Raw genomic sequence first — 14,234 nt, forward strand, 5'->3', positions numbered from 1 at the left:
GGAACCTCTGCAAAAAGGGCATAGCTTAACAAAAGCAATTTTCTAGCTTTCTTTGTAAGAACCGAGGTGACTGGGGTAATGAATAGCAGTCGACATGAGAAACCCGTGGCTGTTCAAGCAAGGTCACTTAATCCCGTGGGGCTCCCCTTTCCTCATCTGTAAAAGATGAGTCGGACTGGATGATTCATCCATTCTTTCATTCAAAAAAATATGTACATCCATTATGTGCCAGACACAATGCTCAGCACTATGGTTCTAAACAAATCTACAATTTTATAATCCTTATCAGTCAGCTCACATTTACTAGTGGTGTTATATACTAGGCAGTGAACTAGGTTGGGATACAAAATGAAGAAAATTCAAGATGTGCTAATGGGCATATGGATGAAAGAGGGATTCCTTCTTACAGGGTTTGAGGGTGAGGCTTCATAGGAGCTGTGACATTTGAGAGCAAGGGCAAGCCAGGCAGAGCAAGTCGTCGACAAGACTAACTGGAACCCAGGCGGATGTGGGGGAGGAGAGGGGAGACTCCGTGTGAAAGAAGCGGGATCTTGAAATGAGGTGCTGTCTAGGCTTTTCAGCTGAGAACGGACAGTAACTCCTCAGGTCCGCAGCACTGAGGACGTACGAGGCAAGCCCCGGGAAGAGACACTTGCACAGCTTGGGGCGAAAAGGTGTCTAGGGCTGTAGCAGTGCGATGGGAAGCAGGGGTCGGATTCCGGACGGTTTTGAGGCAAAGTAATTGTAAAGAGCACTCTAAACGCGTGCACGAGCTCCAAGAAAGAGCTGACTTATTTTCCTCAGAGTTGCAGCACCCCCTCTCTCCCCTCACCAACATCACCAGGCATTACACCGCCCCGTCCCACCCTCCTGGGGCACGGAAAGTTATCCGAGCTCGAATGTGGTTCTTGGCAGTCCAGATCTTCCCTGCCCCGCATAGCAGGGTCAACAAAGGGCACCGCGAAACACTACCTTCTCACCACAAAACAGCCGAGACAGCTGCGCGCGCGTCCCGGTGGCACACTCAGGAGTGCGCAGGCGCGCCGGCCCCGGCAGCGGCCGCTTCCGGGTCACGTGGCCTGGCTTCCGGTTCGGACCACCCCTCTTGGTAAAGACGCGGCCAATCGGCTTCCTCGGACTGGGCGGTCACCTGAGCTGTCTCCAGTGCCGTTGGCAACAGCCGAGCTGCGTCCCGCGCACCTCCCAGCCCGCCCCTCTGCTCGCCGCAGCCCTGGCTCCTCCCTCGTCCGGCCCCCGGGGCGGGGTCTGTCGGCTCGCCCTCCCCTAGCCGCTTAAGCCTTCACTCCGCGAACCGGGTCCTCTCCCCACAGCAACACGGCTTCTCTTCCTCAGCTCAGCGACAGGGGCTTCCCCTCAGCCGCCGCCGCCGCCGGCCGAGCCCCGCCGCGCCTGCGGCCCGCGGCCGCCGTAAGTCCCGGGAGGCGATCGGGGGCGCTGGGGACGGGGAGCGGGGAGGGAGGGTCGGGCGAGCCCCCCGCTGCCCCACGAGCGCCCCGACGACCCCACCCTGCGTCCGCCCGCCCGGCCCGCCACTGGGGCACCGCGCCTCGAAACTCACTTCTCTTCGCGTGCGCGCCCCTCTCCACTCGGCGCCGCGCCCCAGGATGCGGGGGCCAGTCTCGGACGCTGCGGCGGCCCCGCGGCACCTGTGGTTCGGAAATCGCCTCAAGTTTTGCGGGGCATTTGCGGGCGGGGTCGGCGGCCGGGGGCGGCGGCGACCAAGGACCCTTGGCGCCCCCTGCGCGGCGGCGGTTGCCATTGTCTGCCCCGCTCCTTGCCTGTCACCTCGCCCGGGCTCGATCGGTCAGTGATGGAGTGCGGCACCCCGTGGGGCGGCGGGCAGGCATCGGAGACGGCCGGACCGAGGAACGCTGGCCCCGAGCCCGTTCCGCGGCCGAGCCCATTGTTTTTAATACCAATCTCCAGGAATTGAGGTGCTCTGTGATTTGTGGCAAAATCAGAGCGTTGGTTTTTAACTAGAGGAAAGGAATACTTGTGCCTTGCGACCGGGCACCGTCCCATGTTAACATATAATTTATTTTCAAGAGAGTGAATTATCTATTCGTCATAAAAAGTGGTGGTGGGGGAGATGGGGGAGCCTGCTATAGACTCCCTTGAGTCCTTGAGTTCCGAAAGCAAACCCCCAGCCCTCCTGGTCATCGAGATCCTGGAATACGGGTCTGTTCTTTTCCAAGTTCTGCTAACGGGTTTGCATGAAACGTTGTCCAGTTGATGCTTTACTTGCTGTCCCCTTCTAATGCCGCTATCTTAACAGGACTTCTATGTGAGGCACTTTGACATCAATAAACAAATATTGTTCGTTTACTTCGTGCCAGGCATCCTTTTTAAGTGAGGTGTTTTCAGCCAATTTTAACTTTAATAAAGTTAAATTGTTGCATCGTAAATTTCTAAATATCTTGATGCCCGTTTGGATTATTACAAAAAGCGGCAATGATTTCTTAGCGAAATTTAGGGCCCATTTTATTCAAATTGATTGTATAAATTCCCCCACCCCATGTTCATGGTGTGGTGAGTATTAAGAGTCAGGCTGAATCTTACTTGCAGTAACTAGTACTGGAACATACAATAGTTAAAAGAAAAAATATATATATATCTGAATTCTACCTTTAAATTACCTTTGTAGAAACAGTGCTTATCTGTTTGCAGTTGAGAAGACCAGTTGAATTATACAAGAAGGTTTCCTTAAAAACTAAACATGTAGACTAATCATCATTTGCAGATTCCAAATAAATATATACAAAACAGTTTGTGTAAAATACACTAGAATTCAGCATCCACTCCATCTGTAGATGCTGTGTTTTTTATCGTTTTAAATGAAGTATTTCATGTAATGTGTGTAGCTCTTATTTTGGCTTTTTAAAGGTTTTATTGTCTTAGGTAAAATTATATTAACTCACTTTATTGTGTGTATATTTATGGTGAGATTTTTAAAATGAGATAAGATACTTAAATCAGGCTTTTATTAAGAAAAATGCATTTATGGGATTTTTTTGGTTTATATTTTAGATTTTTTGTTTTGCTTAAAATATGTAAGCATAAACTGAAGAGAGCATTCTAAGTTATAGCAGTCTGTGTACAAGTAATTCGGTCTGGAACCAGGACGGCTTGTTCTGTTTAGGGTGAAAAATAGTAGATCTGTTTCTTTCAAATGCATCTAAACCAGTTGATGTCAACAATTCTCTTTTGATGCATATACATGCATTCCTATAGCACAGGTACACAATAGTTTCTTAAATTGCAAGAATTATCTTTTTCATCAGAATTTTCACTTCGCCTGTTTTTGTCCTCCCGTCCCGCCCCCCCAAACTTACGTGGAACCGGGTGGGGTGGGAGGATTTGCATCTGGTGGGAAGATCTTTCTATAAGAATTTCCTGCTATTTTAACTGGCATAGAAATATTGATGGCTACTCATCATTTGTTAGCTAAACGCCCTGTCCCCCAAAGCTTCTCTGTGCAGCATGTCATCTTAACCTTAACTTTATTGAATCAAAGTATTGTCTGTAATCTTGGTTCTGTTTATCTTAACAGATGCAGTTTATGTTGCTTTTTAGTCGTCAGGGAAAGCTTCGACTGCAGAAATGGTACGTCCCATTATCAGACAAAGAGAAGAAAAAGATCACAAGAGAACTTGTTCAAACCGTTTTAGCACGGAAACCTAAAATGTGCAGCTTTCTTGAGTGGCGAGATCTGAAGATTGTTTACAAAAGGTATATTTTGATTTATCAGGAAGGTGAAATAGAATCAAATGTCAGATCATTTATAATGTGGAAACTGCAGACTTTTGAGGGATGACATTTATAAATAATGATTAATAAAGGTATAGATGAAATAGTCTTAAGGTAAAGCTTTGTATTTTTAAGATAACTGCTGTTTTGATTTATTACCCAGGCTAAAATGTTAAAATTATGGAAATCTTTTTACACGAAATTATGTGACTGAAGGCATAAATGATACTTCATGCTTAATCATCTTTTTAGGAAATTTGAAAGAATTCATTTCTTTGCAGGGGAAAATAAGATCAGTATTTTAAATTGTGTGAGTAATTCTCTGAATTTAGATAAGCATTTACCCTCCACCACCACCTTCTCCCCACAAATCTGTAAAGTAATGACTGATATTTGACATGCCTTTTAATCTGACTTTTAGGATCTCTTACTCACTTATAAACACCTTGGATACATAGACCATTTTAGTCACAGATGTAAAAACTGGATATATACAGGATTTGTTCTTTAGGGCTTATTAATTTGAAGTACACTTGTTGCTGTGGTGGAGGTGTGATTATATCTGGTAGATAGATAATTTTGCCAAGAACAGACTTTTAAAATTTTGATGTTGCAAAATGACTCATAGGTTGGCCTTGAACACTAAGCTTTTTAAAAAATGCTATACATCTTTATTAATATCTGAAACTTTTTATACCTTAAAATAAACTTCTCAAGATTGTTCTCATAAGGTTAAAAGAAATATAATTACTTTGTTTCTTCCCCATTTCTGTTCCCTTACAAATAATTTACTGAATTTAAGATAAGAACATTCATGCATATAAAAATTCTTTCCTGAGGGGGATGTGCAGGGAACTGACTGTATGGGCTTCGAGGAGGGTCAAAGAGAAGCCTGGGTTTTCTCTCAGTTTTCCTTTATTCCACTACAATATGAGTGGGGTTTGTAGGGGAGATGGTAGAGAAAGTCATGAAGGTTATAGGACATCTAGAACTTTAAAAATACCATAGACTTCTCTTTAGAATAGAATGAATATTAGTCATCTTTGGGTGATTTTGTATCCAGTGTTTGGTTTAGTATTTGTTGAGAAAAATCATAGCATTTTAGAGCTGGGAGATGTTTTAGAGTAATCTAGTCAAGTGATTTTTTTTTTTTAAAAAAAGCTTTTTGCCCCAAGGATAGAACTTTAAATGAAACAAGTGGAAGTGGAGGTGCTCGTGTGAAATCAGGACTGTGTCTCAACTCATTTGGCTTCCACCCTCTCTGTAGATGGTTCCTGAGTTTGAAAACCACTACTGTTGATCAAACTTCAGCTTTATAAAAAATGAGAATTTGGGAGAAGTGACTTGTCCAAGGTCAGTTGCTAGTGACTGCCATAGTGGCCAGAACTCAAATCTTAAGCCTGGAGGCAAAGGTTTTAAACTGGGATGAATAGAAAATTTGCATTTCTTTAAAGATCCTGTAGTTGGAGAATGGGTGGGGGGAGGGCTGAGACTGTCACCTGAGGGATCTGTTAGGAGACTGCCTCATCCGGCAGTCCTGAAGGAAGACCTCTGCTGTGGGCTCAGCAGGTGGAAGAGCTGTTCCGAGGTAAGTTTGGTAAGACTTGGTCACCGCTAGAAGCAGGGAGGGCAGTGAAAGAAGAGGAGGAGTGGTGTTATTCCACATTTCTGATTCAGTTGATGGGGTAAATGGTGAAGTAGAAGGTTGGCTTTGAGGGGCCTGTGTGACTTCCATTTGGAGATGCCTAGTTTTCTCAGGGTGGGCATAGGCATGGAAGTCTGGGGGAAAATTAGGCATAAAGCGTTAGATCACCAGCATTCAAACAGCAGGCAAAGGATAAGTATAAGGTCAGTCACATTGGGGAAGGGGAGAGAGTTTCAAAAATAAGGCCACCAGTGCCAAAGGTCGCATAAAGGTCAACTAAAGTGAAGAATATTAGATTTTACAGTGAGCATTTCACAAAATGCCCTTCATCAGAACATTTTCAGTGGAATAGTAGAGACAGAACTCTCGAAGAAATGGGGCAAAGTGTGAAGAGGTGGAGACAATAAAACAGCAGGTGTAGAGTATTTGGGGGAGCGTTGCTATGAAGGACAGAAGAGGTGATAACCACCTGTAGACAGGATTGGGGGACAGGGTTAAAAAATGGCATAAGAGACTTAAGCTTATTTCTAGATAGGGGAAGGAGTCCCCCGTGTGGAGGAGGAAAGTACAAGCAAGGGAATCAGTCCCAGGAATCAAGATTCCTGTAGCTGAAGGAGATGGCCTGTCAAAAGAAAAGAAGGCACTACTTGGTGCTCTGTGCACAGCATTCAGCCCATCCATGTTGGGCCACCGCTTTTTCCGTTAAAGGCTGTAAAGGGTAATCTCACCTGACTCTGATATTTACATCAAGCGCCTATAAATAAAGGTGCACTAAAAAAACCCCAGCTTTCCTGAGATGAAATTCACATATAAAAGTTAGAATTTATAATCAGTTTTCCTCTGCATTTCCCCATTTCATACTGAAAACTCATCTAGAGTACTTAAGGACATATTTTTTTGTAGCTATGAACAGGTGATTTTTTTTTAAGAAGATGTTGGGGGTAGGAGTTTATTAATTTTTACTTTATTTATTTTTGCTGTGTTGGGTCCTCGTTTCTGTGCGAGGGCTTTCTCTAGTTGTGGCGAGCGGGGGCCACTCTTCATCGCGGTGCGCGGGCCTCTCACTATTGCGGCCTCTCGTTGCGGAGCACAGGCTCCAGATGCGCAGGCTCAGTAGTTGTGGCCCACGGGCCCAGCTGCTCCGCGGCATGTGGGATCCTCCCAGACCAGGGCTCGAACCCCCGTCCCCTGCATTAGCAGGCAGACTCCCAACCACTGCGCCACCAGGGAAGCCCCAGGTGATTTTTTTTTCCCTAGACCAGCTGGAAGAGGAGACCTTTTAAGCAAAGGAATTACCACTTAGCTGCTGAGAAATTCTGAACTAGCACTTTCGCTGTTCATACCACCAAGTGATCTTTATGTCTGCCTTCCTCAAGTTGCCTCATCCACATTCTTCATCCCTGAGCCTTTCTTTACAGTTGCCCCTCTTGGGGAGGGAGAGGTGAGAGGGGAGTAAGGTTAATATAGCTGAAAAATTAGACTGAAAGTCTGGGGACTTGAGTTCTTTTCCTTTGGCCATTAGCTAGTTTTGTGACTTTGAACAAGTCATTTTGCCTTTGTTTCCTCATCTCTAAAATAAACGCTCTTGAAGATCCCGTGAACACAGAAGACACTGTATGCGTTTTTTATTCCTATTTTGTGCAGCATGTTATGGATTAAAGTCTTAATATTAATTAAAAAATACACACCTACCAATTACGAGCTTCAGAATTTGTTGAAGAGTACTGTATTGATTTTCTTTACTAACAAAAGAATTTTTAATGACATAGCAGTAGAATATTGAGAACGGTTTGGTTACAGTCACCCACAGTCAGCTGATATTTAGCTGACTGGGGAGAAGTCATGTGTTGTGAATATAAGAATAGGCACCTTCAGATGTTCTCTGAGTGCCAGTAATTAGAGTAAGCCGTAATCTACTCTGCTAAAAATAACCAAACATACCTTTCTTCTTACTAGTCTATTATTAATTTTACTTCAGATTTAGACTTACAAATATATACTAAGAGAACAAAATGAGCTCATTATTGAATTTTTTAAAACCACTTGCTTCTGAAAATAGGGAGTATACCTCAGGTTCTCCTGGTAATCTTTTACTAAATCAAGATAACAATTTTTATTTCTCTCTTCAAAGCATGTAAAATATTGCTTTGAATATGTTTTAATTTTTGCCAGTTGCAGGATTACTTTATTTAGCACAGTTCTGGGCCATAGTTTTTAATATACAACTCAGGCTCTGGAGTCAAATCACTGTTCTGGGAAGATTACTCAATTAAGCCTGAGTCTCCTGTAAATGCAAATAATAACGGTATCTCTCTGGAAGGGTTTTTTTGAGGATTAAAATGGTAAATTATGCCAAGGCCTTAGGTAACATTTAGTGCCTTACTCAGAGTGAGGACTCAGTAAATGTTACCTGTTATTATGCTTCTGTTTCTTTCTTCCTTAAGCCTTCTGGAAAGAGGTGCCTTCTTATAATCCTGATAACTGGATGCTCACCTACAGTGAAGAATTCATTTAATTTTATATTAAAGTAATATTTCCGAATGACTCGTATAATCTAGGACCTTTGACTAGTGTTTAAATGCTGTTTACTTATAAGTAAAAAGCGGTACTGTGGATAAGGAGCAAGGATGGTGTAAGCATTAGATTGCTTAACAGTAGCATTGAAGAAATCTTGAAATTTAAAAAACAAATTAAATTTACCTGACGTTGCCTATTAGTAAATTCTTTCTAATGGAATTATTTAGCACTCTGTTCATAGCAGCTAGTTATGTCTGGTTTTTATCTACCATTTTTCATGTCAGCCCCTTTAATCTTTAGTTTTCTTAATTCAGAGAATCTTATGTGTCAATTGTATCAGTTTTCCCAAATTTAAGACTATTTGAGGAGCATGGGTTAGGGAGGATGGAAGGTTGGAATATCCCATTGCCTTTTAAAGCAATAAACAAAACATAGGATAGTGCTGGGAAAGATAGGAAGCGCTTTGTTAGTAAGGTTGGAGGTGGTGCCTGTTATGTCCTTCATGATAATAAATGAACGTGTGTGAATGCCTTCTCTCTAAGACTGCAGGGGACCCTTTTTTTTTTTTCCGGTACGCGGGCCTCTCACTGTTGTGGCCTCTCCCGTTGCAGAGCACAGGCTCCGGACGCGCATGCTCAGCAGCGTGTCCCCTGCATCGGCAGGCGGACTCTCAACCACTGCGCCACCAGGGAAGCCCCGAACCACCATTTAAAATAACTTAGTGAAGGACTTACCTGGTGGCGCAGTGGTTAAGAATCCGCTTGCCAATGGAGGAGACACGGGTTCGAGCCCTGGTCTGGGAAGATCCCATATGCCACGGAGCAACTAAGCCCGTGTGCCACAACTACAGAGCCTGCGCTCTAGAGCCCGTGAGCCACAACTACTGAGCCCGCGTGCTGCAACTACTGAAGCCCGTGCGCCTAGAGCCCGTGCTCCGCAATAAGAGAAGCCACTGCAATGAGAAGCCCGCGCACCGCAACGAAGAGTAGCCCCTTCCCCTTTCACCCCAACTAAAGAAAGCCCACGCACAGCAACGAAGACCCAACACAGCCAAAATAAATTAATAAAGAAATAAATTTATTTTAAAAAATAAATAAAATAACTTAGTGACTGTAGAAATCAGGTAGAATGGACGTGGCAAAAAGTGTATGTGTATGACAAGGGAGTCAGTGTGGTAGAGTGGAAAAGGCCTGGAGTTAAGGTATGAAGATCAGATTTCTTGTCACAGTACAACCACTTGGCAGGCCCTTGTACTCTTGGGCCTCTTTTTTTTCGTTCCGTAATCAAGGATGCTGCTGCTTACTGTTGGAAAAATCAAATAAGAGGAAATGTTTTTAATAATATCGAAATTAATAGTGTTATGAAAATACTCATACTGAAGTTATTCTCATACTGAAGAGCAGGAATTCCTTGAATTTCAAAACTGAGATTGTGTGTGTATGTGTTTGTATGTTATTTTACATTAATGCTATGAGCAGTAATTTCCCATTGTGTTTTCTAAAAATCACTTAAATGCTCCTCTGTGAAAATTACAATGGCAACTGAGACTTGTTTAGAATGTCTTAGGTTTTCATTTTGTTTCTTTTCAAAAGCCTTAAATACATTTAAACCATTTGAAAATACTCTTTTAACCCTCCTCAAAGGACTTGGTTAGGTCATCCTTCCTTATGTATGCCTCAAGGTTGTGTTAATAACTTTTGGCTTCCTTGGATCAAGTATAACCTAGTCCCATGTGCTAGAATCCTAGTTTGGAGAATATGACTTTTCCAACCTTATTATACTTTCTTCAAGGGTAAATAACCCGAGCTTTAATTTAACAGGGTAGAACTTGGAAATTTTGAGGACATGTCTCAGTTTCCCCTGTTCTCTTTTTCTGACTTCTATGATTACTTGGAACTGTTGTTTTTTTCTTGAGGTTTATTCCATAATCCTATAAAACTCCTTTAAAAATAATTCTGTGCTGTTAGAAGTCAAGATAGTAGTTACCTTTGGGGGTGGGAGGCTGTGACCAGGAGAGATTAGAGGGGCTTCAGGGGTTCAGTAATAATTCTGTTTCTTGGTGCAGGTGCTGGTACACAAGTATGTTCACTTCGAAACTCATCAGGCTGTACATTTATGACTTGTGTTCTGCTCTGTGTGTATATTACACTTCAGTAAAATGTTCCAGAACATTGACTTAACGTTGACGGCATCTTCAATAAGTCCTTCAGTTGGAGAGTTTATTTTCTTCCCTGTTTACTTGTGGTTTGAAATAGTCAACAGTGCACTTTGTTTTAAGTAAACTTGAGAACAACCTGGGTCAATTGTGTTTTAGAATATTCTAGAAAGGAGCCTGAATGGAAGAAGAGCAAAATAAGTAACTCTTTCTTTTTTTTTTTTGCTTGCCTGTACTTTTCAAAATTTCTTTTTGTACATTTATTACTTTTATAGTCTAGGAGAAAAATAATCTACTGTTGTAAAGAGGAAATAAACTGTATAAGCATGACATATTTTACAATAGGATATGAAAATGTATTTTAGAAAACATGATTATAGGGTAAATTTTTTTCTACATCTGTTTTTTGTTACAGATATGCCAGTCTGTATTTTTGCTGTGCTATTGAGGATCAGGACAATGAACTAATTACCCTGGAAATAATTCATCGTTATGTGGAATTACTTGACAAGTATTTTGGCAGTGTGAGTAGTATTTTGTTTTAGGAAATTGAATGCCATAGTGCTTTTTTTTTAACCTTTTCTGTAACAAGTTTATTATTTAATTATCTTGGGGATTCTGACTATTTGATAGTAACTGTGGGAGAGGGAAGGAATGGCTATTTCTTGTCAGTGTGCCTAGTGAGTTAACTGCCAGAATTGCTTGACCCCACAGACCTACTCATTTAATTATGCTGCTGAGAACAAGGTTTAAAATAGTGAAATAGAAAGGGGTCCAACTGCAAAGATTAATATACTGGAAGTGCTTAGTATAGAATTTAGATTTGGTTAGCAGTTACAATCATATTACCCAGAAATATGTATTTCAAAAGATCAGTCTTTATGAGTAGAAAATTATTAAGTTGCCCATGTTAGGAGCTTGCAGAGTCTGGTCTTCCTTAGCTTGTAGGCATTAAGATTGATTCCCTCTGGTCAGATTTTACTGACTACCTGATAGTAAGTAAGTAGGTAAGTATCTTTTACTTTCTTCGGTTTTATTTATTTATTTATTTTTGCTTTTCAGGTGTGTGAACTTGATATCATCTTTAATTTTGAGAAGGCTTATTTTATTTTGGATGAGTTTCTTTTGGGAGGAGAAGTTCAGGAAACATCCAAGAAAAATGTCCTTAAAGCAATTGAGCAGGCTGATCTACTACAGGAGGTAAGCTACTCAGAGTTCTCTTGACTGGACACTAGCATGTTTTGCTCTTGCTAGGGAAGTCTCAGTCATCTTCCCTCATTCTTAGAGTTTCAGAAATTACTCTGAAGCATGCTTGGCATGTAGTGTCCATGTGCAGTTTATTGATTGGAATATGTGTCAGCCACATCGACTCAGTTATCTGTGGATGGATTGTTTACTTTGGAGATGATCTGGAGATGGCCCATTTTGGGACCCCAAAACACCAGAGTCCAAACATTTAGAGGATGGACTACTTTAAGATGGGAAAAGTAACAGTAATTTGAGAACTCTCTGTCCATTGTTCTGAATTACTTAAGATAACCCCTTTTCTCACTAGTGTGTACAATGAGGAGTTGACTGTGAGATTATGGCATTTTCATTCCAAGTTGGTTCATATTTTCACCTCATGTCCATTAAGTGCAAATGTAGCCAAGCAAATGATAGTGTTATAATTATACTTTTTGTAGAATCCTCTAGTTTTGTGTTAGCAAAACTAACTAAAAAGTATTTCTACTTCTCTATGATTTTCTTAAATAACAAACCATGTTCTGTTAAACAGCTACATTCTTGTCTTGCCTTGATATCACAAGAACCATTGATAAAACCCCTTTCCCTTTCTAACTTCCACAGTTGTCTTGGGTTAATTGTATATTTGATACTTCTGTACCTTCAATTTCTGAAGTTAAAAATTTCGTAGATAAGGCTACCTTTTCCTAAAAACTTAATGATACATTAATTCAGGTACCTAGTTGAATTATGCTTTAGTCATAATTGTGGTTTTATTCAAATAGAAAGTTTATAGCATGAGGAGAAGGAGCTAGTCAATATAAAAAAATTAGTTTTTTCATTATGGTAATTGTCTTTTTTATTATTAAAGGAAGCTTTAAATCAGAGTAAATCTTTTTCTTCATTATAACTTCTTTTTTTTTTTTTTTTTTTTTTTTTTTTTTGCGGTACGCGGGCCTCTCACTGTTGTGGCCTCACCCGTTGCGGAGCACAGGCTCCGGACGCGCAGGCTCAGCGGCCATGGCTCACGGGCCCAGCCGCTCCGCGGCATGTGGGATCTTCCCAGACCGGGGCACGAACCCGTGTCCCCTGCATCGGCAGGCGGACTCTCAACCACTGCGCCACCAGGGAAGCCCCCATTATAACTTCTTAACTGTTGGCCTCAGTCAGGAGAGTGGGGAGCTCTCGGTAATCCCTCTGCATCAGTCACTGACTAGGTCAGTTGTGGGGATTGTTTGAAGTTGGGATGACATCATCTGGAACATTCATAAGTTAAATATGAGACAATGCTTTGTACATTTAATTATCTTGAGTTACCAAAACAGGGGTTAAGGTGCCTGCACAAGTGAAGTATTTTGTTGACAGCCCTAATGGCATCTGCTGTTCAGTAGTGAAATGAGCACAGCCCTTTTTCCATGTGTGTATGGTTTGCCACAGTTGTTTATTAATTGATTGTATACATGTCATTCGAAGATTTTCTTTTTAAATGTCAGATGTGCCGACTACAAGTTCATATTCTACTGTTGTAAAATTGCTTTAAAGTTAGCACCTCCTTATTTTGCTGTTCACTAACCAGACTTTTCTAAAAATTAGGTCAAGACCAGGGTCAGAAATTGGGAATTTTTCTTTCTTTTTTTTTTTTGGCCGTGCCTTGCAGCATGTGGGATCTTAGTTCCCTTACCAGGGATCAAACCCATGTCCCCTGCATTGAAAGCGCAGGGTCTTAACCCCTGGATTGCCAGTGCAGTCTGGGAGTTTTTCATATTTGTTCCTTCCCTTGATCACTTTTATATTTCATTATTATGGAACTATATTCGGTTCTATCAGATCCTGGTCCAAGTTCTTTGTCATTTCCTGATTAATTACATATGCCTTGAAACATTTCTAAAGTTGTTGAAGTTCAGCTTTTAATTTTAATATTTTTTTCTGGAGAGTAATGTTTAGGGAATTGACGTCTCTTGTGTCTGGATTGTTTTTTAAACCCTACTGGGAAATCGCTATACACTTTACAATATGACAAATATGCTAAGTTTACTTTATAGCATGTATTGAGTAATATACTAGAGGATCCAGAAGTTATTACAGGTACACGTTTGTTTGTAAATGTGTACGTGTGTGTATCTCCCCTATAAAAGTATTTTAATAAGAAGTACTGTCTCTTTTTTTGAAGTAGTATTTTTATATCTCTAATTGGGAAAAGTAGGAATGGAGAGAGAAGCATAGGATGTCCTTAGTTCCATGTAAAATTCTCCTTACCCCATCTCACCCTAGTTTAAAAAAAAAAAACCTGACTACTGTTAATTACAGTTCCTTGTCTTTAGAAGAGAGCTTTGGCCCTATTTCTCATCTGTGACTACATTGTTTTGTACATAAACCAAATTGATACTATATTAAGACATTTTCTATTCAATGGTCCAGGTGAACCATCTTTCTTAATTTAGCCATTCAGGTCTTGAGGAGGCAGAACGTGGCTGGTCCATTCTGAATTTAGAGTGAGGTTAAGGCCTTTATGAAACCAAGCTAGAGTCTGTATGGGGCAGTTAAGCTTCATTCAGGTTATTCTGTTCAGGTTAACTTGTTTATTCAGGTTATTCACCAATACTGTCATAAGAAATCCAGGATGATAAGATGTTTGTTTCCTACAATAGAGTCATTTATATGTTGATACATGATACAAGTTTACATCTCTGGGAGAGTATTTGAATATTATGTTCATAAAATAGGTGATAGAATAAGATGAGAAAAAGCATTCTACAAACTGCTGAAAAAGATTTGTCTGGGCACAATGATAGCAAAAAAGAACTATGATGATAGCTAATGCTTATTGAGCAGTTAGATGTGAGGCATCCTATGCTAATCATCAGGATTTCCTGAGAAGGTCACAAGAGCCTTTTGTTTTTGTTTTTTTGTGGTACGCGGGCCTCT

The 14,234-nt window shown here is 41.2% G+C and overlaps 2 protein-coding genes across 4 annotated transcripts in view; one reads left to right on the plus strand and one right to left on the minus strand.

Annotated features, from left to right (window-relative positions):
- GRPR (gastrin releasing peptide receptor) overlaps nt 1-1,055 on the minus strand; it is a 285,213-nt gene extending 284,158 nt beyond the window's left edge. Inside the window, exon 1 of the mRNA XM_070044682.1 lies at nt 973-1,055. The gene's annotated coding sequence lies outside the window, so the exon portion shown is untranslated. The remainder of the gene's footprint in view (nt 1-972) is intronic.
- A 212-nt stretch (nt 1,056-1,267) lies between these two features.
- AP1S2 (adaptor related protein complex 1 subunit sigma 2) overlaps nt 1,268-14,234 on the plus strand; it is a 28,911-nt gene continuing 15,944 nt past the window's right edge. For 2 of the 3 annotated variants that reach the window (XR_009560759.2, XM_030848162.3), the window contains exons 1-4: nt 1,269-1,428; nt 3,572-3,750; nt 10,501-10,609; nt 11,148-11,285. Coding sequence is in view for 2 of the 3 variants with exons in the window: in XM_030848162.3 (XP_030704022.1) it covers nt 3,572-3,750; nt 10,501-10,609; nt 11,148-11,285 (426 nt within the window). In the remaining variant the exon portion in view is untranslated. Of the gene's footprint in view, nt 1,429-3,571; nt 3,751-10,500; nt 10,610-11,147; nt 11,286-14,234 lie in introns of all 3 variants that reach the window. The other variant, XM_060292689.2, reaches the window with a different exon arrangement.

This window comes from Globicephala melas, chromosome X, assembly GCF_963455315.2.
Source record: "Globicephala melas chromosome X, mGloMel1.2, whole genome shotgun sequence".
Lineage (NCBI taxonomy): Eukaryota > Metazoa > Chordata > Mammalia > Artiodactyla > Delphinidae > Globicephala > Globicephala melas.